At 37.4% G+C, this 24,634-nt stretch overlaps 2 protein-coding genes and 2 long non-coding RNA genes across 14 annotated transcripts; 2 read left to right on the forward strand and 2 right to left on the reverse strand.

The window, feature by feature from the left end:
• Positions 537-3,900, forward strand: LOC109949574. Of its 3 annotated transcripts, XR_002272028.1 has the most exons (5): positions 537-794; positions 1,328-1,404; positions 1,526-1,620; positions 2,949-3,015; positions 3,092-3,900. It is a non-coding gene; the product is annotated as an uncharacterized LOC109949574 (long non-coding RNA). The 3 variants fall into 3 exon arrangements; XR_002272027.1 differs by having other exon boundaries at positions 1,328-1,620; XR_002272026.1 differs by lacking the exon at positions 1,328-1,404.
• Positions 4,694-6,836, reverse strand: LOC109949573. The gene is made up of 3 exons (XR_002272025.1): positions 6,434-6,836; positions 6,093-6,168; positions 4,694-4,884 (listed from the first exon to the last, which is right to left on the reverse strand). It is a non-coding gene; the product is annotated as an uncharacterized LOC109949573 (long non-coding RNA).
• On the forward strand, positions 9,768-11,777 carry LOC18772404 (protein LIGHT-DEPENDENT SHORT HYPOCOTYLS 1). The gene has a single exon (XM_007205828.2). The coding sequence runs from the start codon at positions 10,635-10,637 to the stop codon at positions 11,280-11,282; it is 648 nt and encodes a 215-aa protein (XP_007205890.1). The 5' UTR covers positions 9,768-10,634; the 3' UTR covers positions 11,283-11,777.
• Positions 15,326-24,613, reverse strand: LOC18772832 (putative lysine-specific demethylase JMJ16). 9 transcript variants are annotated; one of them, XM_020565948.1, is made up of 14 exons: positions 24,252-24,613; positions 23,970-24,067; positions 23,666-23,725; positions 22,654-23,178; positions 22,470-22,541; positions 22,204-22,281; positions 21,595-22,113; positions 21,172-21,396; positions 20,520-20,681; positions 19,230-19,598; positions 17,581-18,895; positions 17,363-17,466; positions 16,398-16,595; positions 15,560-16,012 (listed from the first exon to the last, which is right to left on the reverse strand). In XM_020565948.1, the coding sequence occupies exons 4-14, from the start codon at positions 22,960-22,962 to the stop codon at positions 15,680-15,682; spliced, it is 3,684 nt and encodes a 1,227-aa protein (XP_020421537.1). In that variant the 5' UTR covers positions 22,963-23,178; positions 23,666-23,725; positions 23,970-24,067; positions 24,252-24,613; the 3' UTR covers positions 15,560-15,679. The 9 variants fall into 9 exon arrangements, with proteins under 9 accessions (XP_020421534.1, XP_020421537.1, XP_020421538.1 ...); XM_020565949.1 differs by lacking the exon at positions 23,970-24,067 and having other exon boundaries at positions 22,654-23,106; XM_020565947.1 differs by lacking the exon at positions 23,970-24,067.

Genomic DNA, 24,634 nt, shown 5'->3' on the forward strand with positions numbered 1-24,634 from the left:
TTTATTTTAAAGGGTCCCAGTATAAAGTGTATAGCCGCTCGGCTATACTATTTATTTTTTAAAAAAAATCCCAGTTCAGCCGCCCGGCTATACTGTTTTGAAAAAAGAAAAAAATTCCGCATATAGCGCCTAGGTGCCCACGTGTGGAAATACGTATAGCCGTTCGGCTATACTATTTATTAAAAAATATCCAGGTACAGCCGGACTATTTTGGCTATACTATTTATTAAAAAATATCCGGGTACAGCCGGACTATTTTGGGAAAACAAACCCCCAGTATAGCCGAGCGGCTATACTATGACCAGCTTAGCGCCCAGGCGCCCACGTGTGGAAACAGGTATAGCCGGGAGGCTTTAAGTACAGCCGCACGGCTATACTACTTGGAAATACGCCACGAGATACCACGTGTCAAAATAAGTATAGCCACCCGGCTATACTATTTTTCAAAATATAAAAAAATACCGGAGTATAGCCGCCGGGCTATAACTCACTCTAAGACTGCTCTTTCATTTTTATCCCATTTCCTCATTTTTCTCTTCAAAATAAAATGTCATATCTACTTCGTCTTTTTGGCCATGGCCTCCGCCGAGATCGCGGAGATCGATTCCGATGCTTCGTCGGTGCGCTCCTCTGGATCACTGACATGAGGCGCTGGAGAGAGCCTTTTCCTCCTCCGGTGAGAGATCATGAAGGACCGTGAGATCGGTCGGTCCAGGTGTTTCGGATTCGTTACCTTCAGCGACGACAAGGACATGCGGAACGGGATCCAAGGATGCCAGAGCCTTCATTTGAGGGTTAGTGCTCTTCTCTGATGTTAGAGCCGGTTTTATTTTGCGATCTTAGGGTTAGCTGTTCCTTTTCGATTGCAATGTTAGGGTTAGCTAGGGTTCTTTTGCGATTGCGATGTTGGGGTTAGCTAGGGTTCTTTTGGGATTGTGATGTTAGGGTTACCTTGTGTTCTTTTGCAATTGCAACATTAGAGTTAATTTAGCTTTCTTTTGCTTTCTTCTGTAATTGCAATGTTAGGTTGAATTTAGCGTTCTTTTGCTACTGTCATGTTAGGGGTTAGCTAGCGTTCTTTTGTGATTGTAATGTTAGGGTTACCTAGCGTTTTATTATTATTTTATTTTGTAATGTTTGGGGTTAGATGGCGTCCTTTTGCAATATGTGATGTTTGATTAGCTAGTTTTCTTTTGCGATTGCTGTTTTAGGGTGAGTTAGTGTTATTCTGTGATGTTAGTGTATTTCTGTGGGGATGTGGCTTCTTTTAATGTTGTTTATAACTCGTAGTTCATAGACAAAGTAAAAATAATTTCCTTTGTTTCAGACATTTGATCTTTGTGGTTGTGCACTAGCTCATGTTGGTGTGATGGACTTGCTGTGGTTCCCACGAATCTACCATAGGTTTTTAATGCTTTCTTTTGGGCCCGCTAAATTGTTTGCAACATGGTTTGATGTATAAACGTTGACTTATCCCTACCTCTCCTCCCATCTATTTCTGGTAATCGCTTCCTCACTATGTCAGGTGACCATGGGAACAACATGGAAGCCAACCTCACCACTATCTATCAAGATCACGATGACTGATTTGCACCATTACACCAATTGAAGTTATTAGAGGTTGGCCTCTACCTTATTCAGTTGAAGTTATTAACATAGCCCACATATCGTTATTGAATGGGAAAATATTATATATGCTGGTTCTGATACTCAGAAAGTTCCAAAACTACCATATTCAGTTGTGGGGTCAATGATTGAACATTAATAATTGGTATAGTAAATCTATGTATGATATTACATCTCATAATAACTTTTGTTATCGCCCTATCATCATTTTCGTTATCTATTTTATGGCGGTGTAAAAACTTATATAGTAGTAATTATGAATATTAAGAGGTATTTATTAGTAGTAATGTTGATTAAAATAAAGTTATACATATAAAATATGGTATTTTTAAATTTTTGATTGCCACATGTTGTATTCTGATTCGTCGATAGTAACATTTAGCTAGGTCATTCCCACCCCATATATTCTTCCAAAAAGTTTTCCACGTCTTGTGTTTAAAATAAATAAAAAATTGTTCTTCCTATTGGCTTATTTTATTGATATGAGAAGTTTGATGTCCTGTAATATGTTGTACGGCCCTATTGTTATTTTCATTATCTATCGACAATTACATTTTTTGGTTGTGTAAAAAAAAATAAAAAAAAGTTTTTAATTTCATTGTAAGGTTATGGACATAGCAATATGGTATCTTACAATTTTTCATTGCCACATGTATTCTGATTTGCCAATTGTAGCATTTAGGGTGGTCCCAAATATTCTTACGAAAAGTTTTCCACGTCTTGTGTTTTAAGTAAATACAACGTTGTTCTTCCTATTTACTTATTTTATTGATATATGACAGGTTTGAAGTCCTGTTATATTTCCGTAGTTGGTATACATAGAATCTTAATATGATACGATTTTGACATGTCATCGTAACTACTATTATCTTCCTATCAGCATTGTGATATACTCTGTTGTTTTTAGATATCCAAACTTCAATTTGGTTTTTATAATAAAACCCTCCCATTTATTCTTTAAAGATATCGGAAACTTCAATTTGGTGTGTGAATCCTTATGATCGAAGTTATATACTCTATAACATAGGCCTTATCCACACAAGCAACGGGGAACATATGAAAGCTTTGGAATATTATTTTAGTGTTAAGTTCATACCTTCAGATTATGTATTGCTACCTTTAGAATGTTCAACTTCCTTAAGTTTGTAAGCTCATCCATTCCTTTAAGATTTTATGTCTTCTTCTTCTTCTAGGTTCTGTTCATGGCAGTATGTCTTTTAATTGCAAAGGAATGAGAATTTGTAGGTTATAGGCATTCACAGTGATACAATGTTTCATTTCTTCATCTAATTGTAATTACTCATTGATGAACCGATGTCAAGGCTGTCTTTTGCAGCATTCACACTGCCTGACAACTAGTGGACATTGACTGTTTTCTCACTGAATCAGGTAAATTGCCTTGTTCCACTATTATTTTTGGCATGTTTTCCATTGTAAGGTTTGATAACTGAGTTTATTCTTGCAGGAAATATATTTTTTCTGAAAGCAAACTGACTACCAGTGCTGCAGCTTATTGCAATTGATCTATAGCCGATGAAACTTTAGGACAAAGCAGCTGAGTCGGTGGAATTTCAGTCACTTTTCTCTTTATTTTTCAGGAAAAATGTCTGTAATGTTTCTCCTCCTCCGTCTGTCATGGTTCCACCACGTTTCTGGTCCAATAAGCCCATATTACCCAAAAAGTTATAACGAGTCCAAGTACCCCACGAGGCCCAATTCTTAGTGGTACAACGTTTAGGCTAAAAACAAGCTAAGACCCAATTCCTTAACTGGTCCATTTACAATTACCTGGCCGATAATTTTGGAAAGTACATCTGTTGGACCAATGATAGGCCCAATAACTAAAAAATTGGGCGAATAAGTACACCCAAGGAAATGATAATGGGCCCCAAATGTTGACCTAATTAACCTGAAAATAGGACAACACGTCAGCCCAATAATATATAAAGGCCCTATACTCAGCCTAATTTTTGTCAAACAGGCCCGAAGGTTAGCCCAATAACTTGAAAATGGGTTCCCTTCTGGGCCCCGTAATCTGAATATAGCCCCAAAGGTTGCCCAAATAAATGTGAAAACGGGCTCAAAGTAAGCCCGAGATCATGAAAACTAGCCCAAAAAGGTTAAATAAATGCCCAATAAGGTTAAACAAATGCCCAAAAACAACAAAATTAGCTTAATGACGTCTCAAAAAAGACAAAATAGGCCCACTGAAGGATGAGTAAACGACAAGGAGGCCCATGAATACCCATAAAACGACAAAATAGGCCCATAAAATAGATTGAAAGCAATAAAATAGGCCCAGACAATGGCCATACACGACAAAATAGGCCCAAAAAGGATTGGATAAAAGACAAAATAAGCCCACAAAAGTGCCAGAAAAGACAAAATAGGCCCATAGAAGTCGTCATAAACGACAAAATAGCGTAAAGTTGGGCTCGTAAACGACAAAATAGGCCCAAACAATGGGCCATAAAAGACAAAAAGGCCCAAACAATGGGCCAGAAACGACAAAATAGGCCCACAAAGGATGCCATTAACGACAAAAGAAGCCCACAAAGGTGCCAGAAACGACAAAATAGGCCCATATAAGTCATAAACGACAAATTAGAATACGGTTCGGCTCATAAACGACAAAATAGGCCCAAATAATTGGGCCATTAATGACCAAATAGGCCCATAGAAGTCGCCATAAACGACAAATTAGCTGACTGTTGGGCTCATAAACGACAAAATAGGCCCAAACAAGACCCAATAAACGGCAAAATAGGCCCATAAAACAGCCAGAAAAAGACAAAATAGGTACACAAAAGGACCCAAAACGACAAAATAGCGGATAGCGACAAAACAAGGCCCACTGAAAAAGCCCAAACGTTAAAATGGCCCACAGTAGGCCCAATATTATGAGAAAGGCAGGATGTCTGCCCAATATTATGAAACGAGCACGATAATGTGAAAACCAGCCCAGAGTAACAGGCTTGAATTAGGTGCTGTAGGCGTGATTTTACTTTGCTCGACGACCCAATTGTTTTAACGGGCCAAATTTTTTGATCAAAAATAACACGGAGAATGGTATAGCCCAATTCAATAGTGGAAAAAGAAAAGCATGCATACAAATATTAATTACAATCCGCAGCACTCAAATAAAAAGATTTATATTGTACAGGCTTCTTTTCATTGAAATGAGATCAAAACAGCAAAGGAAAAAAAATAAAAAAGGAATTTGAGGTGAAATCCTGCTAGCCTCCGGTTTTAGATTTCCTGGGGAAAAAAAAAACAGTTAAACAATTAATAAGAAATAATTGGACAAAATTAACAACAAAATTAGATAGATTGATAATCAGAAATAATAATAACCACAATTGGAATAAGACTGGAATAAACCAGATGGTCACTGTGCAAAACTGAACCGAAGCAGAACTTAAGAATACTGAATGTGCAAGTGTGCAACACAACAAACAAACGTATCAAAGTACCACACTAACAAACGAACTAACAAAAAATACATTATGAAACTTCTAAATACTGAATGTGCAAGTGTGCAACACAACAAACGAACACACACAAAAAACATTATGAAACTTCTTGCACGTCACTGGAAGAAGCAGCAATCCTCAAAACTACTTATCAAATAATAAGCTAACAATAACAGACTCTAGCAGCATTTCAGGAACAACTAATGTTGTTAAAAAGTGGACAAAGTTCGTAATTTAAAATGATATAAAAAAAGCTATAGAATAACAATTTTTTTTAAATAAAATGCAAGTAGTGGCATTCGTAGGAAGAACATTTCTTACATCAATAACCAAAAAACATACAAAATATTTAAAATGTAATATACGGCAAAGAATATTTGGTGTGGGATGACCACTATATTGATAGCATACCAGAATACAACCTACCGAAGAAATATTTTTAAAAACTCTATTGCTACAAATGAATGATAAATAGTTTTGATGAGTTATTATATCAAAATAAGATTGATGCGACCAACTAGAAAATATAACAACAGAAACACGAGACTTGTTATTCAACAAAAGAAGTATCCATGGGGAGAACAAACTGTTTATTAAAAGTAATAGACGTTGCAAACTCATAGGAAGAACAAATTGTTTATCCACCGGGTGACTACATTTTTATATTTACAACGTTCTTTTCCTCAACATTTCCTACTGATAAACACCTGTAAATATTCAGAATTACTACCAACTAGAAAAATAAACTACATCAGTTTAGTTCTTAACACACTATCATCCCTCGAGCTGATATATCATTCAACAATAACATAATATTTCAAAGCGCTCCCATTCTATTCTATCATGTCATATCGTTAAGAATTCAATAATATGATATTTGCCCCTGAAAACTCTTTTTTTTTAAATTTAAATTTTGGTTCCATTTAAAAACTAAAAAGGAATGATATTTTACAAAAGAGAAACATCTATGCTTGAATGAGTAAGGAGTAAAACCTTAAAGATATGGAAGACCCGCTGTCAGTGCCTCTATCAATGCACATCGCATCTTGAGCAAGCTGCCATGGAGGACCTGAAAGCAAACAGCACACTCATTAATGCATTGAATTAAAGATTGACCTAATTACTCAGCCCTTTCGCTCTATCAAATCAAAATCAATGATCTCGCTAAACCATAAACCTAAGTAAACCATAAATTTCAAAATCAACTTTGACGGACCTACAAATCCCTCATCCCTTTCGCTCCATCAAATCAAAATCAATGAACTCGCTAAATCATAAACCTAATTAACCCTAAATTTCAAAATCAACTCTGACGGGTCCTGGAATTCCCATACCTAGCCCCATCAGATCTCCGGTGTTGCTGTTAATTCCCACGCCATTTCAACGACAAGCTCTTGAACGGATCCGATCGTGCTCGCCCGGCTAGGACAGTAGGACTACCTCTGACGTAGAAGCCATGGCCGCCATCGAGGCGTTAATCTCTCTTTCTTCATGCTCGTGAATCTGGTCAAAAACGAAGGCTCCGATCACAGAGCCAATGCCATTGTTCGGCCGTATGAGCCCTTCTCCTTTGGCATACATCTGATGAAGCTTGGTTCGGAAGGTTAGGATTTCCTGACCTTCTCTCTGTGTCTCTCATCTCTCACTTTCTCAGATCTGTGCTCACACTCTTTATTTGAAACTCTGAAGGCCCGAGGATTAAGCTTTTGTCATTTGTGAGATCAGGCTCCTTTCGACGGAAAATATATAGATTATTCTTCTCTGTACGACGTCGGTCTGTTATGTATTAGAATTTAGAAGTTATAGAGTTAGTGGACTGGACCGGTTTGCTTAGTTGCCTCGACTCTGGACTTGGCCGCGTGTCCTGGGTTTCAATTCGCATTGGGCCATCCTCTTATAATAGTCCAGCAACAGATTAGTAATAGTCAGCAGCGGTGAGTGATAGCCTTTGTTGCGACATGTCTCTAAAGTAAGCTAGCTACTTTCAAGTTTAAACATCCGGATCTCGACTCTCTGCATTTAAATAGTGTGTATTTTTATGCATTTGATGAAATATGGTATACTAAAATAATCCAATACTTCTTAATACGCCACATTAGCTATCATAAGTATGAGTGTTATTTTTTCGAATTCACGGTAACGCGTATTGTCATTAACTTTTTTCAAATGTACTACTCAAATTCTCGAATATAATGCCCATAAACATTGTAGACAAAAACAAAATGATAATGCCCATAAACATGTCATTTACGACAAAAACAAAAGCATAAACACAACAATAGGATTAGCGTACTGTCGGTTTGGATATGTTAGCATTAATTTCCCATCACTCATATAAAGCAAATTAAAGTTTGAAACATATTGAGCAGAAAATGATTAAGAAACCCATCTTGGTTGTTTGCTAAAAGTAGGAGGAGAAATATTCGTTTGCTCTTTATTAATTTGCAGGCGATGGAGTGGAGAGTCAATTCTTTCTCAAGGGACATTGACACGAGATTTTGGATGAAAGTATAGAGGGAATTGCGATGAAGGTTCCTCGTTAAGTTGTTGCTTTCTTGGTTGTTTGTTTACAATCTCGGATTTGTAAGCATTTGTGAGTGACACTCATACTCATACTCATCTCCTAGTTTCTCTATACATCTATCTCTCCTCTATCCAGTGCCACTAACTTTCTTGACAACTTTTCTATTTTTTTTCAAACAAAATAAATTATAAAGAGAATTCGCGTCACATGTTTAACATTGCCTTTGTTTGGATATAAAAATTAAAAATATATTTTTTGACTAAGAATTTTACCTGGATGGAAAACTTTTATCGTCTTTAATTTGGATAAACCATTAAAAATAAAGAAAGAAAAAACTAATTGATAATTTATACATGCATGTCAAACTGTGATTGTCAAGAAAGTAGGAGTTTCTACTTTTGAGAAATGAGACAAGTACTTTCCATTGATAAGGGGGGGAAATATATAGTAGTGAGAAGAGAGAAGTTTTGCACACTTGATTATGTTAGGTAAACCAGAGATTAAAAATGTTTTAGTAATATATTTAAGTTTTAACTCCTTTTGTTCCCTAATATGTAACAGGGCTTAGGCCAGGAAGATTAAAGAAGTGTATTGTTTGTGAATCATCTGGAGGTTTCGTTTCCTTAGCACAATGCTAACTCCAAAAGATGAAGAAGCTAGCATACCTATACATTTTCTCGGTTCTAACAGTTTGGACCAGTACTGGGAAGTTCATTGGGCATCCCAATTTTATAAATTTGTGGTTTGATATTCCAAATGCAGGAAGTGTGTTCCTTACCCAAAGTAGAAGGGTTTTCCTTGTAAACATAATTAGCATATGCTGCTGCTGTATCAGTTTATCTAAGCCAATTTTATATCTTCATTTCTTATGACATGTTTACTTATTTGTAATCATGCGTATATTAACACATGCGTAATAAAAACCCATGTATATTTTATATTACTATTACTAATTCAATACCTGAAAAACTAGTAATTAGATTTACTAAAGGAGTAGTAGACTTGTTATAAGTGAGTAAAAAGGATGTTAGTTTTATTTACCCCCCTTCTTTTTACTAATTTATAGTTTTAAGTGCTTAATTACTATTGGCAATCATGCTAGTAAAAATGATAGTCTACAAAATCACCCAGAATTCTACCCTATAATGAGGCCCACCCAAGACCATAAGAGAAGAACAGATATGTTTACTTATGGCCAAGCAAAGTCTCATGTCCCTTAAAATTGCCAAACTTCCTTCCCAGTTTCTTCTTCTTCTAAGCATCTAGCACGACCCCCATGCTATATACATCAATGGGTTTGGAATGTGAAAACGTTTTTCCGATGGGGACTTACATTTACGATATACCCATCCCGCCCTTCATTTTTGTTTACCAATAATTATGTATGATCAAAATTAATTACTAGTAAAATTTGGCCTCTATAAGCATTTTACCCAAAAAATAAGGCAGATGAAAGAAGCACAGTACATTTTTTGGATGATATCGTAAACAGGTAATTGCTCTGAAGTTTCCTGCATACATATGTTCCATCATTAACATGTAGGTAGCTAATTAATTAATAAATTACTTACTTTAAAGCGAGATGTCAAATATTAAATATTAAATTTAAATTTGATAATTTATGTGATAATTTCACATTTCGCTGGATATGCCGTGTGGTTTGGTCTGTTAGTACTGTGTCAATCCTTCTCATAAACAAACTGTTGCTTTACCATCCTGGCTAAGGTTGGTTCACGATTAAGTAAAAAAAAATTATGGTAAAACAGTCTTAAACACTTTGTTTCAAGGCCATTATTAATTACGGCGTATCATTACTATGAGTAAAATCATGTGTCAATATGTTACATCACACAGAGCTACCTCCTCAGCAGCATGCTGCATGCATGTACCTTCGATTTGATCGATTCATTTCACTTGTTTTTTGGTTTACTGAAAAATTAATTTCACCCTCAAATTAAAGAAAAAATGATTTGTTATTTTGAAGAGAAGGAAATATTAGGTTATGGGTGTGGTTGCACGCGCATAGAAGGGGTTGGTGGTTAAAAATGTCATTGTGGCAATGGTCGCCATCAAGGTCTGGCCGATGCTGCCTAACTTGTCCTATTAAGGCAAAACACTTTTCCTGTTCACTTTACTTCTTCTCTCCTCTCTTCTCTGTTAACTTTATTTCAACTCTTAGTCCTTAAACAGACTGAAACCTTTCATGACTCTTCTTCAGTCTTTAGCTTCACCCACTGCCCTCACTGAACCACTCTGTCCTCTCTGTCTCTCCCTCTCTCTCTACCTCTACCTCTTCCTCCTCCAACAATTAATGTCTTAACTATCTCAGTTGCTACCTCTCTCTCTCTCTCTCTCTCTCTCTCTCTCTCTCTCTCTCTCTCTCCAATGGTTAAGTGCTTTGCCTTCTTTTTTCCCTCAAAATAAAAATATGATATGAAGATCTTCCTTCTTACAAATCATGATGCACCCAATCTAACTGCAGTCTTCGAAAGATTTCTTCTTCCACCACCAGACTGTTACTCAAAACTAAGTTTTCCCCAAACATACCTTACCTTGATTCCTTCTATTCTCTCTTCTTAAACCTTCTCTATTTTTCTTTAGGCTTACCAAATCCAAATTAGTTGTAAGTTCCAAAGTCCAAAACCCCTTTTCTTTTCTTCTAATATCTCCTCTCTCTCTCTCTCCCTCTCTCCGACAAATTCTATTTATGGAAGCCATGCAAAGTCTAGCATTTCTCTTCTTGTGGGCATGTTAATAAGTCCCTCCTTCATCCCTCATTTGCACTTTAAAACAGCTCAAGTGAGAAAGGCATATACACTCTTCAAAACATCTCTCTCTCTCTCTCTCTCTCTCTCTCTCTCTCTCTCTCTACCATTATTCTCATTCATAAGGAGCTAGCTAGTCAACGAGAAAGAGAAACCCTAAAAGGAGAAGATCAGAAAGACTAATTGGTCCAACATCCACAACAAATCTCACCCTTCAAGGAGCAAAATCTCACCTTTCATTCCACAATGGACATAGTTTCAGAGCCAATCACCAAGAATCCCCCCATCACCTTTGAAACCCCCATAATCAACAGCTCCACAAGTTCCATGATCACTCCATCATCCTCAGCAATATCTCCAGCCACAACCGCCGACTCCATTTCAACTCCAACTCCAAGCCGCTATGAAAACCAAAAGCGGCGCGACTGGAACACCTTCTGCCAGTACCTCCGGAACCACAGGCCTCCGCTGTCTTTGCCGATGTGCAGCGGGGCCCATGTTCTGGAGTTCCTCCGGTATCTGGATCAGTTTGGCAAGACCAAGATCCACAACCAGACCTGTCCCTTCTTCGGCCTCCCCAACCCACCAGCACCCTGCCCCTGCCCGCTCCGGCAGGCCTGGGGTAGCCTCGATGCCCTCATCGGCCGCCTTAGAGCGGCTTATGAGGAGCACGGCGGGAGGCCGGAGGCCAACCCCTTTGGAGCGAGGGCTGTGAGGCTCTACTTGCGTGAGGTTCGTGATTTCCAGGCCAAGGCAAGAGGGGTGAGTTATGAGAAGAAGAGGAAGAGGCCCAACAACAACAATAATAGTAATAACAATAAGCCAAAACCAAACATGAATGCCATGCTCATCGCAAGTAGTGCTGCTTCTTCAACAACAACAACTACAAGTTAATCAGTGGTCGGTCGGGCTATGAGAGGGTATATTTCTCTCCCCTATCCTCTCTACTTTAGTTCCGTTTTACCTTTGCACAAAAAAGGAAAGATCTTATGAACTCTTTTGTGATATGTTGTTGAAATGTTGAAGTGCTTTTTTTCTGTGTCTGAAAAAAAAACCCCTATAGTTTTGGGGTTTGGGCCTCTTGGACCTTGGCCCTTTTCTTCTGATCTGGCTTGGGGGGGTATCTAGCTTTCTAGCTAGCTCTGAAACTGAATGGTGAAATTATTACTAGAGGAGAGTGAGAGTGTTGGGGAAAATGGCATCGGAAGAGCTGTGGGTGGCAGTGTATTTACTCGGTAGCAAAGTAGGTAGCGGATATTATGATATGATTGTACTTGAAGCACAATATGAGATCATCATCATCAATGAATTAATAGTAGACTGTTTGCATTATTATTTACTTGTCTTCTTATATGTTTCTTTCTAAATATAATTTATCTTTATGGATCATGTGTCTGTCTCCCATTATCAATCAAATTAAAACCCCATTGACATCACATCACATATGCCTTCTCGCAAGTACTATTCATATGGTTTAATTAGCATGTGCTTGCTTGCTTTGCTGCTATCATAAAATGTGATTTCCATTTTGCTATATATAATTAAAACATGAGACACGAAACACAACTAGATAATTAAGCTCTAATTAATCCATCTCTCTCTCTCTCTCTCTCTCTCTCTCTCTCTCTCTCTCTCTCCACCACCACCATAGACGCACATATAATAGCCATGAAATTAAAGAAATCATCATGCATGATTCATGAATGAGAGATAATTGTACAAGTGAAAAGCTCACGAGAGAGAGAGAGAAAGAGAGAGACTAGTCACTATATATAGTCAAATCTGGTTAGGTCGTATTAGTTTAAAGATAATCTTATTAGATCTATAATTAAGCAAAAAGACAAAGCCTAGATTATCTTTGCTGTGATTGATGCCAGCTAAAAGACAAATGTTGAAAGGAATTTAATAAAATGATATTGGAATTTGAAGATTTCATACTTTTATTTGGAATCCACCTGGACAACAATGCTTTAAATGAATCAATTGTTGTTTTTCCATGGATGGTAGGCAGATGTTGGGTTCTTCTGGCTGGCTGTATCTGATATTGCTATGTCACCTTTCAAGGGTTTATTATCTTTTCAATCTTTAAGAGGCAAACTCTCGAAACCAGAAGTCGACATTTTATGTCCATGTTTCTCTGTGTGTTTTAAACTACTTATGTCCGCTTAGAGAATCAATTGATTCTTATGGGAATTAGTTTGGTTTAAGATCAGAAAAACAATTGAGTTTTGTTTGTTTGATTAAAAGATGAGATGCTTTAAACCAAATGGCAACACAATTCAGCTTTGTTTCATTACTTTTACTGTAAGAAATTTTACACCAAGGAAGGACTGCTGAATTTTGAGTATTATCTATGCATTTTGCCTTTGAGGCCGCTTCAGAATTTCGCATAAACCAGTAGCCAGCTACGTATATTTTGTATATGTATTTGGTTCATTAATTTGTTCCCAACCAAATGAATTATGGCTTAAATATTTCTTAATACAGGATTTTTTTTTTGGAAGAATATTAGTCTCTAATTCTCAATGGTGCATTTATATATCTTTCACACAATTAAGTACGTAACATTCATAAACTATCATGGTGTATTATATCTGGAACCTCACACTTCAATTGTGTAAACAAGGTTGTTCCTTATATCACCCTCTCTCTTTCCTCTCCCTCTCCCTCTCTCTCCCTCCGTGAAGTTCATGGATGCATGTATATCTTTGGTTTTGTATTCACCTTTTCTTCCTCATGCAATGCTAATAGGTTTAATTGACTTTGTGAATGCTGCTGGAGTATTTTTTGTAAAGATCATGCTCATTTATTTGGATCGACAAACATGACATCCTCCGTTTCTCTTCCCTTTCCTATATATGTATCTTCTCCTTTTCAAATCTTGAACCAATATTCTAACTCAATCAAGAAGTTCCCGTGGTTAATTTCAACATATTAGTGTTGAAACGAAATGGTAATTGTGATAACAGTGACTTCTGTATGAGAAAATATATTGAAAAACAACTCCGTCTAGACTTCGCGCATAAGAGTATACAAACCCATTCAAAATCTTTGTCAAAAATCAAAAGAGTCTACTATAGCATTCCTATCAGGGTTACAAAACTGGCACTTGGGTCTCATCGTTGATCGGAGCAGATCAATTTTTACGACTCTTATGAGCATGAGAAGAAGAACAAGAGCTAGCTCTAGTCTCTTTTGTTTATGCGGTTCTTCTCTTCGAGTTTCCAGAATTGGTTAAAAGTTCAGATTGAGAGGGTTTCATGGAACTGCATGCATATGCTTTTGTGTTGAGAAGAAACTTGTAATCGTGATTACTTTGGTGCAATTAAACTGCAATGCTTGACGCTCTGTTATAAATGAAATCATGGTCTAAATTTAAGGAGACCTAGGATTTGAAGAGTACATGAGATGAACTAATCCTTGTAACCCAGCTAATTGATAACATATACCAATATCAACAACATGCATTGCATTGCATGATGACGATAACCTGTTAAAACACACATATTTATATTATATATAGCGCATCCCCGCGCTGAGCTGATTTCTAAATACGAATTGGTTCTGATTTCTAACTACGATTGTGGTGTTGTAATTTGTTCTCATTTGTTCATTTCAAAAGAATCAATGAAGTTGGAATGAATGAAAAGTCTCCATCGTCTTTATCAGATTTTGTTTTTCTTTGCTACACGAGTACTCTCCACCCATCATCTCAGTTATGGTGTAATGGTACTATTGGAATATCTGCTGTTACGGCATGGCCCCAATGTACTCACTTTAATAGTAAATCAATGTTATGTTGAGTTTGATTATTTTTAATTCATTAGTGATTAGCAATTTACTAGTGTCTAGTACAAAGCGTGATAGGTGAGCCGGAGGAAGACAAGAATCAAAAGCCTGGCGCAACAATCCAAGCAGGCCGTACAATGGGAGATGAAGAATCAAACGATCCCGCAATCGTCGGACTCAGGTGGCCGACACGTGCACATTGCCTGGTGGTCCCCACCCCAACGAAGCGCGAGCTCCCACGTGTATACTTGTGCTGCATGTCAGTAAATAACGTGCTCCTATCGTTATTTTCTTTATCTTATATCATCTCTAATGAGTTGCTTAAATGATAGTCTAAACTATTCTAGATTAATTTAATCTATAAGGAAAGAGGGCTCACTCACTTCCTCATCTACGAATGAGCTCCAAAGTTTAAATTCAGAGAATGGTTTGGGATTCCGTACGAGGAAGGGGGTGAAATTTTTCCCTGTTTGGGTCTGAATTGGTTTTGCTATTTATGGGTTTTGGGTGTTTTGGGGGACGCATCACTGGAGTCGACTCGAGTCTCGGAGTCAGATATATATATCCATAACATAACCATGTGATCTTTTGCCTGAATGTTGAATATTGATTTACTTGAGACTTGGACTTGGACTTGTGGGGACCATCGACTTCATTGGCTTATTTTTTGGTTGCCTTTTAATAATCCAAATTAGATTTAGAAAAGTGGGCACTTGGGCGTTTGATCAGATCAATTTTATTGGACAAGGAATGGAATGTCTTTGAAATTTGATGTGCAATTTTGTATTAATCACCTAATAACAATACAAATACAAATATATTATAATATTAATGCTACTGTTGAGACTTTTGAGCTTGTGGGGTTCGAGGCAAATGTCACCAATCACCATACAACTTACAAGTGAGTAGGCTAGGGTAGAGAGCATGGGCCACTCATGTTTGATTGAGAGCTTGTTGGGTTGGGTCTCCTGGGTTGGGGTACGAGCCATATCAGCTGAAAATTATAAAAGACGGAGTGTGTTAGGCAGGAACCACCATGCCCGGCCTTTACAATTGCTTAGCTCTACCCTAAAAAGGGCTATTTTAGCCAATTTCGGTAAGATTTACATATACGAATTGGGTTCTCTTCAAATTTATGAGATAGAGGAAGTAAAAGATATGCTCAACCACCATGCATGATGCATGTTCAGAAAAATTGGTGTTCTCCATCGTACGCTTCCTAAGTTAACTTCTTCCCTGCTACAAGCAGAGAATACGATTGAAAAAAGGAAGAAAAAAAAAACACTCCACAGCCTACAGAAGAACAGTCTTTTCTTCCCCTTTCCCCTCTCGTTTTCTTCTCTCTTTTTTTCTTTCTTTTTCTAGCATAAAGAATGAGCAGGTTGAGTAAGATGTGCATGCAACCTGAAAATCAGGAAGGCAGAATTTACATTAGTCAAAAACTGGCAGAGCAAGTTTAGACTCTAATCCTTGTTTTGTGATTGTGAAACCAATGAATTGAATCATGTGGGACGACTATGAATCTCTTCATTAAGAAGCCGTATCACTAGGCCTCGACCAGCAGTTTGCTGATTGTCACTTAAAATTCTGTACAGTGAGTTTAATTCTTCTAGGTTAGCCTTCTTCAATAGGCCTCTCAGTGTTGTATCAACTCCAGTGGGGACAAGATCATTGTTGGGAGCCTCTTCATCATTTCTTTCCTTTGACATTTTATTGCAATTTTCACTACTTTCTCTGGATTGAGGTTTTTGTAGAATCTGTACTTGAGGTCGGGAGTAGGGACGGGAGTCCCAGTATTCGGAACAGACACGATTTCGATCCAATGCCTCTATGGCCTGTTCAAGAAAACAAAAATCGAGAAATGCTTAGCCTTAAAAAAGAAAAAATCTACTAGTAAATAAACATGAGTGAAGCTCAAAATTAATAATTCAAGAAACGACACGAAGGGCCATACTATGAAGGTTCTAGTCCAAGGTCCAGCATTAAAGCTTCAACTATTAAAAAAATAATAAAAAATAAAAAATAAAATAATATATATATAAGTAAATTTAGGTTTTTAATCCATGAAATGAGGAAGTAAACCAGAGGAAATGGGAAAATGAATCTATAAAAAGCAAGATCACGCATTTTAAATATATAAGTCCCAATCAACATGAGTCGGATCATAAAGAGGTATTTGGCAATAGTGAGAAGTAACTCTCAGTTCTTTGGTAGATTTACCTGTACAATAGCTGGTGAAGTAAACCCAAACATTTCAAAGCCATCAAGACTTCCAGGTGGCTGCAAAGGAGGAAGGTTCATTCTTCCCAATTTATGTTGCCTGGTGATTTCTTGATTGACTCTCTCTCTCACCATTTCCCAGCATCTGCCAGCTGAATTATGTATGAAAACCTCACTTGGACAGTGCTCCAAAGAAACCTTAAGGGGGGAGAAAAATAACATAATGTATCAGATAAATTATAAACACTTATGTTTACAATATGAAGATATATACAGCTTCCTCTTTTATCACCACTACTTAAATATTGTTTTGCCCGGAGTCAGGGGAGCTGTAGAAAAAGAGTTCTTATATGCCCGGAGTTTTCTATATGCATATAAACATTAGGAGCTATCTCATTTCACATCTTCCTATTAATTCCTCTATTATACTCATTACACTTGTATTTGTCACTAGAGGCATCTTAAAAGATGAATTCTTTCTTTGACGAAAATCAATTAACTCATATCCTAGGTAAAACATTCAAAATGAGCTACAATAATATACTGATTGAAGAACCGTGGAAATCATAAGATGCACGGAAAGCAGCATCATTCCATGCTGACTATGGAATATGTCAGCATTTCAATAAATATCCTTCTTGCATTACTTTGTCACATTAACACACAGTCCAAACAACTTTAGGAAGGAAAACAATTAACTCTCCTGAAACTACCCATTATTCTTTTCTTTTTCTTAGCCAAAAAAATTATCCAATATTTTGAAAGATGAAAAAGTAGAAAAGAAAAAACCAATTTCCTAGACCTTTGTCTGATTTCACTAAGAGGCTGGCAGGAGGTTATGAACAAGCAATTGAGCAGATCATAAACATACACGGGTAACTTCTTTACAGAAAATAACTCAAGATTGAACGTGAACTGAATAGGAATAAAAATATTTTAATACACCAAAGGAAAATTCCTAGTACCTTGAACAGTGGTCCAGCCTGCCCAGCATCCAGTACTTCTGAAACATAATAACACATAACAGTTGGATCCAGAACACTCATGTGCCTAACCCGGCTCCTAAATCCTGTATCAAGCAGAATTAACAAGAATTACATGAATGTGGGTCTTAACTTCTCTTTTGGGACAATATCTCAACTGCATAAGTCACAACTCACAAGATACTACAAATGCAGCATACCTTTTGGAAAAATGGCCTGGCTGTTACACCATGACTTTCCGGAGAGCACAACTCCAAATTCCAGAGGCTCAACAATGCAGGAGATCCTCCGCACTACCTTTGCTATTCGGGGACCCTTCTGGCGAAAGTATCTGTCCAAATTGTTTTGGCAGGATGACAGGCTTCCAGTTGTAGTTCTTACACAGTCCACTAAATTTGTGTCAGCATTTGTTCCTACCTTTTCATGTCTGTCCTCATTCTCAAGTTTTATACTGCTACAGGGCTGTGAATGCTGTGGGTCACTCCTGGAATTAGCAACTTTGTGTGCACTGATGTCGCTAGTGTTTGAACCACATTCTGTCTTAATAGAAACAAACTTGACAGGAAGGTTAGGTGGATTGGATCCTAATTGTCCACCATTATCCTGTTCATCTTTCACAAGCACAGAATGAGATGAAAAATCTTTTTTCTCTCCACCAGGTAAGCTGAAAACTTTTTCACCCATCACTGCTGCATCAGTCCCCGGTGTATTTAAGATCGGTTCTTTCTCAAAATTAGAAGGGCTCACTTTTCCATCAGAACCCACCAATCTCTTCGAAAGTTCTAACTGGGTAGCTAAACATACCTCTTTAGAAGGTAGCTCCTTTGGTTCATCTCCTTCATCATCACTAAGAAGTATAACATTCTCAACTGAAGTCATCTTCATCCCAGATTTCGTTGCATCTGAGTTCATAGCATATGATGTGTCTTCTTGAGACAACTGGCAAACCTGCACTCTTGACTTGGAAGTGTTGAAAATTGATTCTTCTCTCTTCATATTTTGTTGTGAAGAAGTCTCACCAGTGATCCCAGTTGGATTTATAGGACTCTGTTTAGAGATTTCTGTTCCTAGCGGATCTTTAAAGCAAGTGCTTTGTGGCTGTGAGCTAACCTCTTTAAGTACAGCATCTCTGGAGGAATAAGATAAGTTACCAACTTTCATATTGTCTTTTGCAATATAAGAACTTAGCGCCAGCCCAAGATCCAGTCTAGCCCATCTGTATACCGCACTCAACTTTCCATCCAATGCCTCAAGAAGGATGTTTAATTCATCCATGTCATAACGAAAGAGGAAAAATTTGGCGCTCCAAGCACATGAACAAAATTTCTTTGCATGATTTAAGCACGCATATCTATCTGGGGAACAATGATGACAACCAGCTGCTGACAGATGCAAATCAAAAAAGCAAATGCTGCATTCCCTCTCACTGGTGGCATCAAAATTGTTATCCATTTTCAATGCCTGTGAAGAACTGCAAAGGAATTCCCTCCTCACATGCTCCATCTCAACACGTGCCTAGGTAAGAAAATTTTAGAATGTCAGAGGAAAAGATGTTGACATTTAAGTTATATAATGTATGAATATTTGTCGGTAAAATTGCCAGCTCAGCAATCAGATTTCCTGAATTATAGAAATCTTTTTTTGTTTATAAGTCCTGTAGTATCACCCCTTATTGCATTGAATTGCAAACTGGATTAATTCCCAACTTATATTTTTTGCATTCAACTTTTGGAAACAAATTAGGAATTACCAATTACCTCCAACACTGAATTATTATTTTTTCCAAATTATATTCCATTCTGCAAATTTGGAGTCCAAGTCAACACAAGAACTAGAAAGCAGATTTTACCTTGAGTGCTTTAGCTAAGATCCCATCCTTTCCACAGAAATCTTTCCATCTTAAGTTATCTGAAGTGTTCTTCTTCAGTAAATTGAGTTCCCAATGTGCTCTCACCGCTTCCCTTGCCGCCCCAAGCAACAATTTATCGTGGGAAATGGATGTCTTTCGTCCCTGCTCCTGGTATAGCTCTATAGCAATCTGCCCATGGGGCAACCAATCAACAGGAGCTACGTTAACTGCCTCGGCACAATTGAAACCACAGTTGAACCCTGAATGGTATGCTCGAGGAAAAGTCAAAACAAACTCTCCTGGATTCTGACAACATCTATACACAGGTACCCCCTCAGATTTCAGTATGGAGGGGGAAAGCTGTGTGACCTGCATGAATAAACAGAGAAAATGACAAGGGTCATGGCCTCACAGATAATCTGACATAACATAATTATAAGAGAAACCCTGCATTTGTGACTTGTAAAATAATATACCAAGTAATTGCATGTGCAATCTAGGTTATGAATCAATATTTCCAATATACAGACAATTAGAGAGGATAAAGAAGATACATAAAGAAAAGAGAAAAGAATAAGACAATAAAGACGATCCATAATTCATGAATAGTTTCGAGTCCATCTTATGTTGCAAAGAAATGGTGGCACATAACTCAAACTATCCATCTCCTAAGCAAAAGATGTTAACTGAGTCTTCAATATGAAATAATTTATTCTATAATTGCATGACATTACAAGCGAGTTAGATGCCTCCAAGCTGCACCAGAGATATGCTTGCCTCCCAAAATAGCCAACGAAGGCTACATCCTGATTAGGTACGGGTCTTAGGGATATATTTGTCATATATTGACCCTTCAGTCTGTATTTAAAAAAAATGCTAGACCACATCGAAAAAATGCCATGAGATAGAGAACTTTTGTAAGTAAAATTACTTATAGGAAACCTCAAGTGATGATTAAAAAAATAAAAAAATAAAAACAAGCAGTCAACAGCACGGAAGACTGGAAAAAGAAATCATGGGGGTGGTGATTATGTAATCAATTTAGTTCAGAATCGATAATATATTTGGCTTCAGAGTTTCAGTCAACAGCACAGAAGACTGGAAAAAGAAATCATGGGGGTGGTGATTATGTAATCAATTTAGTTCAGAATCGAGAATATATTTGGCTTCAGCGTTTTGATTGGATTCTCGCTTTGTATGTCCAAACAACACATGAGCTAGTGCACCCAAAGCCACAATTATTAAACATCAAACAATACAGTAGCACAGACCAAGAGCTGTCGCACTCACCAACTTATGAAGCAAGTCAGGTTGTTCTTCAAATAGGCCAGGGAGGTGCTTTCTCATTGCCTCTTCAAATTTAATGGCATCGCTGCCAGGGATACCATACCACAACTTTGGAGCACCCCAATGCATATAATTTAAAGAGTACAAGTGGTGATCTTCAACATGCTGTCTCAGAAATAAAAGAAAAAGAAATAAGGAATCAGCAGTCAATGACATGTCTCACATATACATGAGCTAAGGCCTCATGCAAAAGCATGGAAAACTTTGTCTGGATGAAAATGAATGCAGGCATTGCTTTCGAATGAACATTCAAGTTTAGGAATCAATAAACAGAATGATCCCAAGTTCCCAACACCTTAAGGTTTGAAACGCTACACTGTTCATCACTTGCAAACGTGTCTTAATATAAATCCAGTTGATAGGATGGGCAATAAAATGAAAACCAGAATAGTGGAAACAACTTTTCTGGTTGTGAATCTTCACACCCAACATACATGCTCAATATGTGGTTTTTCACATCCCACATAATACATGGCAGACTCGTGCTAGCACATGTGCTAAGCAAGCATGGGTTTGACTATTTTAAGAGTGATAGTGAAAGTACGCAATTATGCTTAGATGATTAATCTATTGCAAGGAAAAAAGATTGTCTTACCCAGCAGAAAGAAGAAAAGCACATCCCTACGTATAACCATGGCACCAGAACACCAGATATATCACTGCTTTCATAAGAAAGAACAGATCCAGGAAGTCTAGGAAAGTTGTTCAAGTTCCAGCCTGATTTTATGTACTGCTCTTCTGAAGCAAAACCATCCTTACTGGACATCTTGGGAAAACCACTGCCGAAAACTCCAGTTTCCAAATCAGCCCCGTATAGAACCTAGAGCAGATCAGGAGCACCATGGTTAGGGTAATTTATCTTTAGCCTCAACAAAATGGTTAAGGCTACAATGCACCCTCACACCAAGCAATCATTTGCACGTGTGCAAGAACACACATGTAACCGAGCCCCAGGGGGGCGGACAAATTATTTTAAAGCTACAAAAGCTGGTATTTGTATAAATTTCTTGAGTCGTACCTCAATTTCTTCAGTAGGTCTCTCTACCATCCGCCAATATTCGCCCTCAATATTTTCCACAGATGGCTCCCAGCCCTCTTTAAGTTTAGACAAGTTACCTCCTATATCAGTAATGTGTTCATTCTTGCTGAAGTATTGGGTCTTGAAGTCATTAGCGTATCTTTCAAATGTTTCTAGAGTAAACTCTGGACCAGGTTCAAACCCAAACCTTTCAGCCTCACAATATCCATCATCCCCAGATCCTCTGCCACCGCTTGGACAATCAGCCCCCATTCGTGTGCATCTTCTCCTTTTCTTCCTCATATGATTATGGTTTTTCGGAATCTTTCTCATTGAATCTCGATTCTGCAGTTTGTCAACTCTCTGGACTCGAGTAGCAAATTTAGAGGTCTCCCAAATATCCTTTTCCTTGAGAGGACAGGGAGGTCTCCAAGAAGAGGGAGGAACAATGCGACAAAGACCATATGGTTCAGCTTTTGCACGTATGCTCGCTATATATTTCAATGTATCTTTGAACTCCTGAAATTAGTTAACAAGTAACATGAGTAAGAATAGGTCAACAAACTTGGAAACTGTAACAACTTAAATTCCACTAGTAACAAGATGCACCTCTTCGGTTGGTTTGAAGACAGGAGCATCCTGAAGGTTGGGCCTTTGACCATCCTCCGGATGCCATCTTGCAGAAACCTGTTCCAGGACTCAATAATCAATTCTATAACTTTGAAGACGTATGTGAAAAATTCAAAAGCCCAAACGGTTTCTCGATTCATGAGAGGTAAGGTGTGAAGAATATAATTATGATAAAGGATTACACAGGAACCAAACCAGAGTAAATAGAAGGGTGAGAATAAAGTGTGTGAATTTTGAAGAGCAACCTTTTGGCAATTACTACATTGTGGACATCCGCGTATAACACCCTTGGGAAGAAGAGAATTTAGAGCAAAATTCTGCAAGAACAATCGTATATGAGACAACATGTACAAGTATAGGAGATTTCATAGAGAAATGGCATATGAAATTATTAAAAACCAAGAACTCAGAGGAGCACTGAAACACTACTTGTTCAAGTCGCTCAGAGTTAAACTCATCCTCTGGCTTGTTATCATGTTGCCGATGGTTTATCCATGGTCTGCGTCGGAGAGACCTCTTTGCAACCTCATCAGTGGCAATGTTAGTCTCCATCTGAACTGATTGTGATTCAGAAACACTAGCAGTCTCTGAGCAACTAATTCTGTTTTCACTATCTTGTTTCTCACTTTCATTTACCCTTTTTAAGCTGAAAGATGTGAATGACTCAAATCCGGGTGGAACTGAAGGAAACTCATCGTTATCTTCTTTTATGCAAACTCTCATGAGTTCTGTCCCCATACTATCGTGAATATTGATTGATTGAAGTCTGCAAACTGCTTGTATACGTGGAAAGATTCAATCTAATGTATAACAGAAGTAGAAGGATCCCTTATCTTCCGCTTTATGAACTTCAATATTATGAAAGCTGCTGTTTGTATCTCACTGCAAGACAGCTCAATTTGGAGAAGCAATTCAAAAACTCCAGGTATCTTAGTAGCAAAATAAAAGTTTTGTCTGCAAAATCCAAAAAAAAAAAGAAAAGGATTGAAGCTGTACGATCATATCTTAGCAGTCAAATGATCTTGCAGCTGAATATAAGATTTAGGAGCTCCATTATATTATTTTTCATTTTTCATTCAGCCATTTATTTTCATCATTCTAGCTCTCTAACGACATATATGATCCTAAATCCTCAAGATCTCATATCATAACGTATCATCACAGATCATTCATCCACAATACACAAATGCGTTCATGAATACATAAAAAAATTATGTCACGAACAAACATACTGATAAGCTCATTACATTTCAAAAACTAATTGAAATTCTTTTAACTGAATTAAAATATACTAATATATCAAAACAGTGACGAAAAACACAAAGCATTTTTAGATTTTTGAGGATTTTGTAGCATCAGACAAATTTACAGAGAGGGATAAGATTGCTCCAAAAGTCAAATCAGATGAATTTAATTTAATTTCAATGAAATTAGGGCTTACATCGTGTTGATCCAAGAGCCTGAAATTTCCACTGAACTAAATCCAGCTCAACTTCATTCCCTACACCCAGGTTTTGAAGAAACCAAATCAATTCAATAAAATTGATTCCAAAAATTAACGGAGGAAAAAAAAAAAAAAAAAAAGAACTAAACCACAATTTCAAATCCCAGAAAAAGGAAACACTTGTGAATCTGATTGAACAGATCTAAACCCTAACCCTAATTCTAACCAAGACGACCAGACACAGAAAAGGCACAGAAACATAAACAATTTTGCTACAGAAGAATTGGTCAGAGATGGGTACCCACAAACGCGTAAATGACAAACAAGGTCAACCTTTCAAACCATCTTGAAAATCATCTGAGATATATGCAAAATCCAGAACTGTGGGTAAGGGTAAATCTGGAAAAAAAAATTGAAACTTTGAATATGTATAATTTGGAGAATCAAATTGGGGCTAAATTTCCAAAGTTGTAGGGAACCCTAACCCTAAGCTTCAAACAAAAGGTGAGAAAAAACGTATATAAAACTTCTAACAAATTGATCCAGTGCCATTTAATGTATTTGCTTGGTACAAAATCAATACCTTTTTATTAAAGCCGACTAACAGATGATATAATAACAGTTGGGATAATAATGTCTTCTGCTTTGGCCTTTGGACTACAAAGCCTGTTTGGGAAATATCAAGGGAGACAAAAGCTTGGATTGTAAATTTTGTTTTTGCAAAACAATTTTTGTTTTTTTGGGAAGTGAAATTTTATGATATTGTTGATGAATTTTGGATAAATACGGTTTTGATTAACTAGTTAATATAAAAAGGTGGGCACTCTTCTTTTTTATTTGTTTTATTTTCTTTTCCGCGATAAATTGATGATATTTTGGAGGTCTTACCCTTCTTACCTGAGTTTGGTTGGTCGATTGCTTTGGAATTGCGTAGGGGTGGGCACTCAAACCGGCGAACCGGAAATC

Source organism: Prunus persica, chromosome G6, assembly GCF_000346465.2.
Source record: "Prunus persica cultivar Lovell chromosome G6, Prunus_persica_NCBIv2, whole genome shotgun sequence".
NCBI lineage: Eukaryota > Viridiplantae > Streptophyta > Magnoliopsida > Rosales > Rosaceae > Prunus > Prunus persica.

Excerpts from the sequence above, each read along its gene's own strand:
- LOC18772404 (XM_007205828.2), top strand. The coding sequence starts at position 10,635 with ATGGACATAGTTTCAGAGCCAATCACCAAGAATCCCCCCATCACCTTT.
- LOC18772832 (XM_020565945.1), bottom strand. The coding sequence starts at position 22,962 with ATGGGGACAGAACTCATGAGAGTTTGCATAAAAGAAGATAACGATGAG. Across the intron at positions 22,542-22,653 it reads ACTCTGAGCGACTTGAACAA|AATTTTGCTCTAAATTCTCT; the intron begins GTAGTGTTTCAG and ends TTGTTCTTGCAG. Across the intron at positions 21,397-21,594 it reads GACCTACTGAAGAAATTGAG|GTTCTATACGGGGCTGATTT; the intron begins GTACGACTCAAG and ends GATCTGCTCTAG.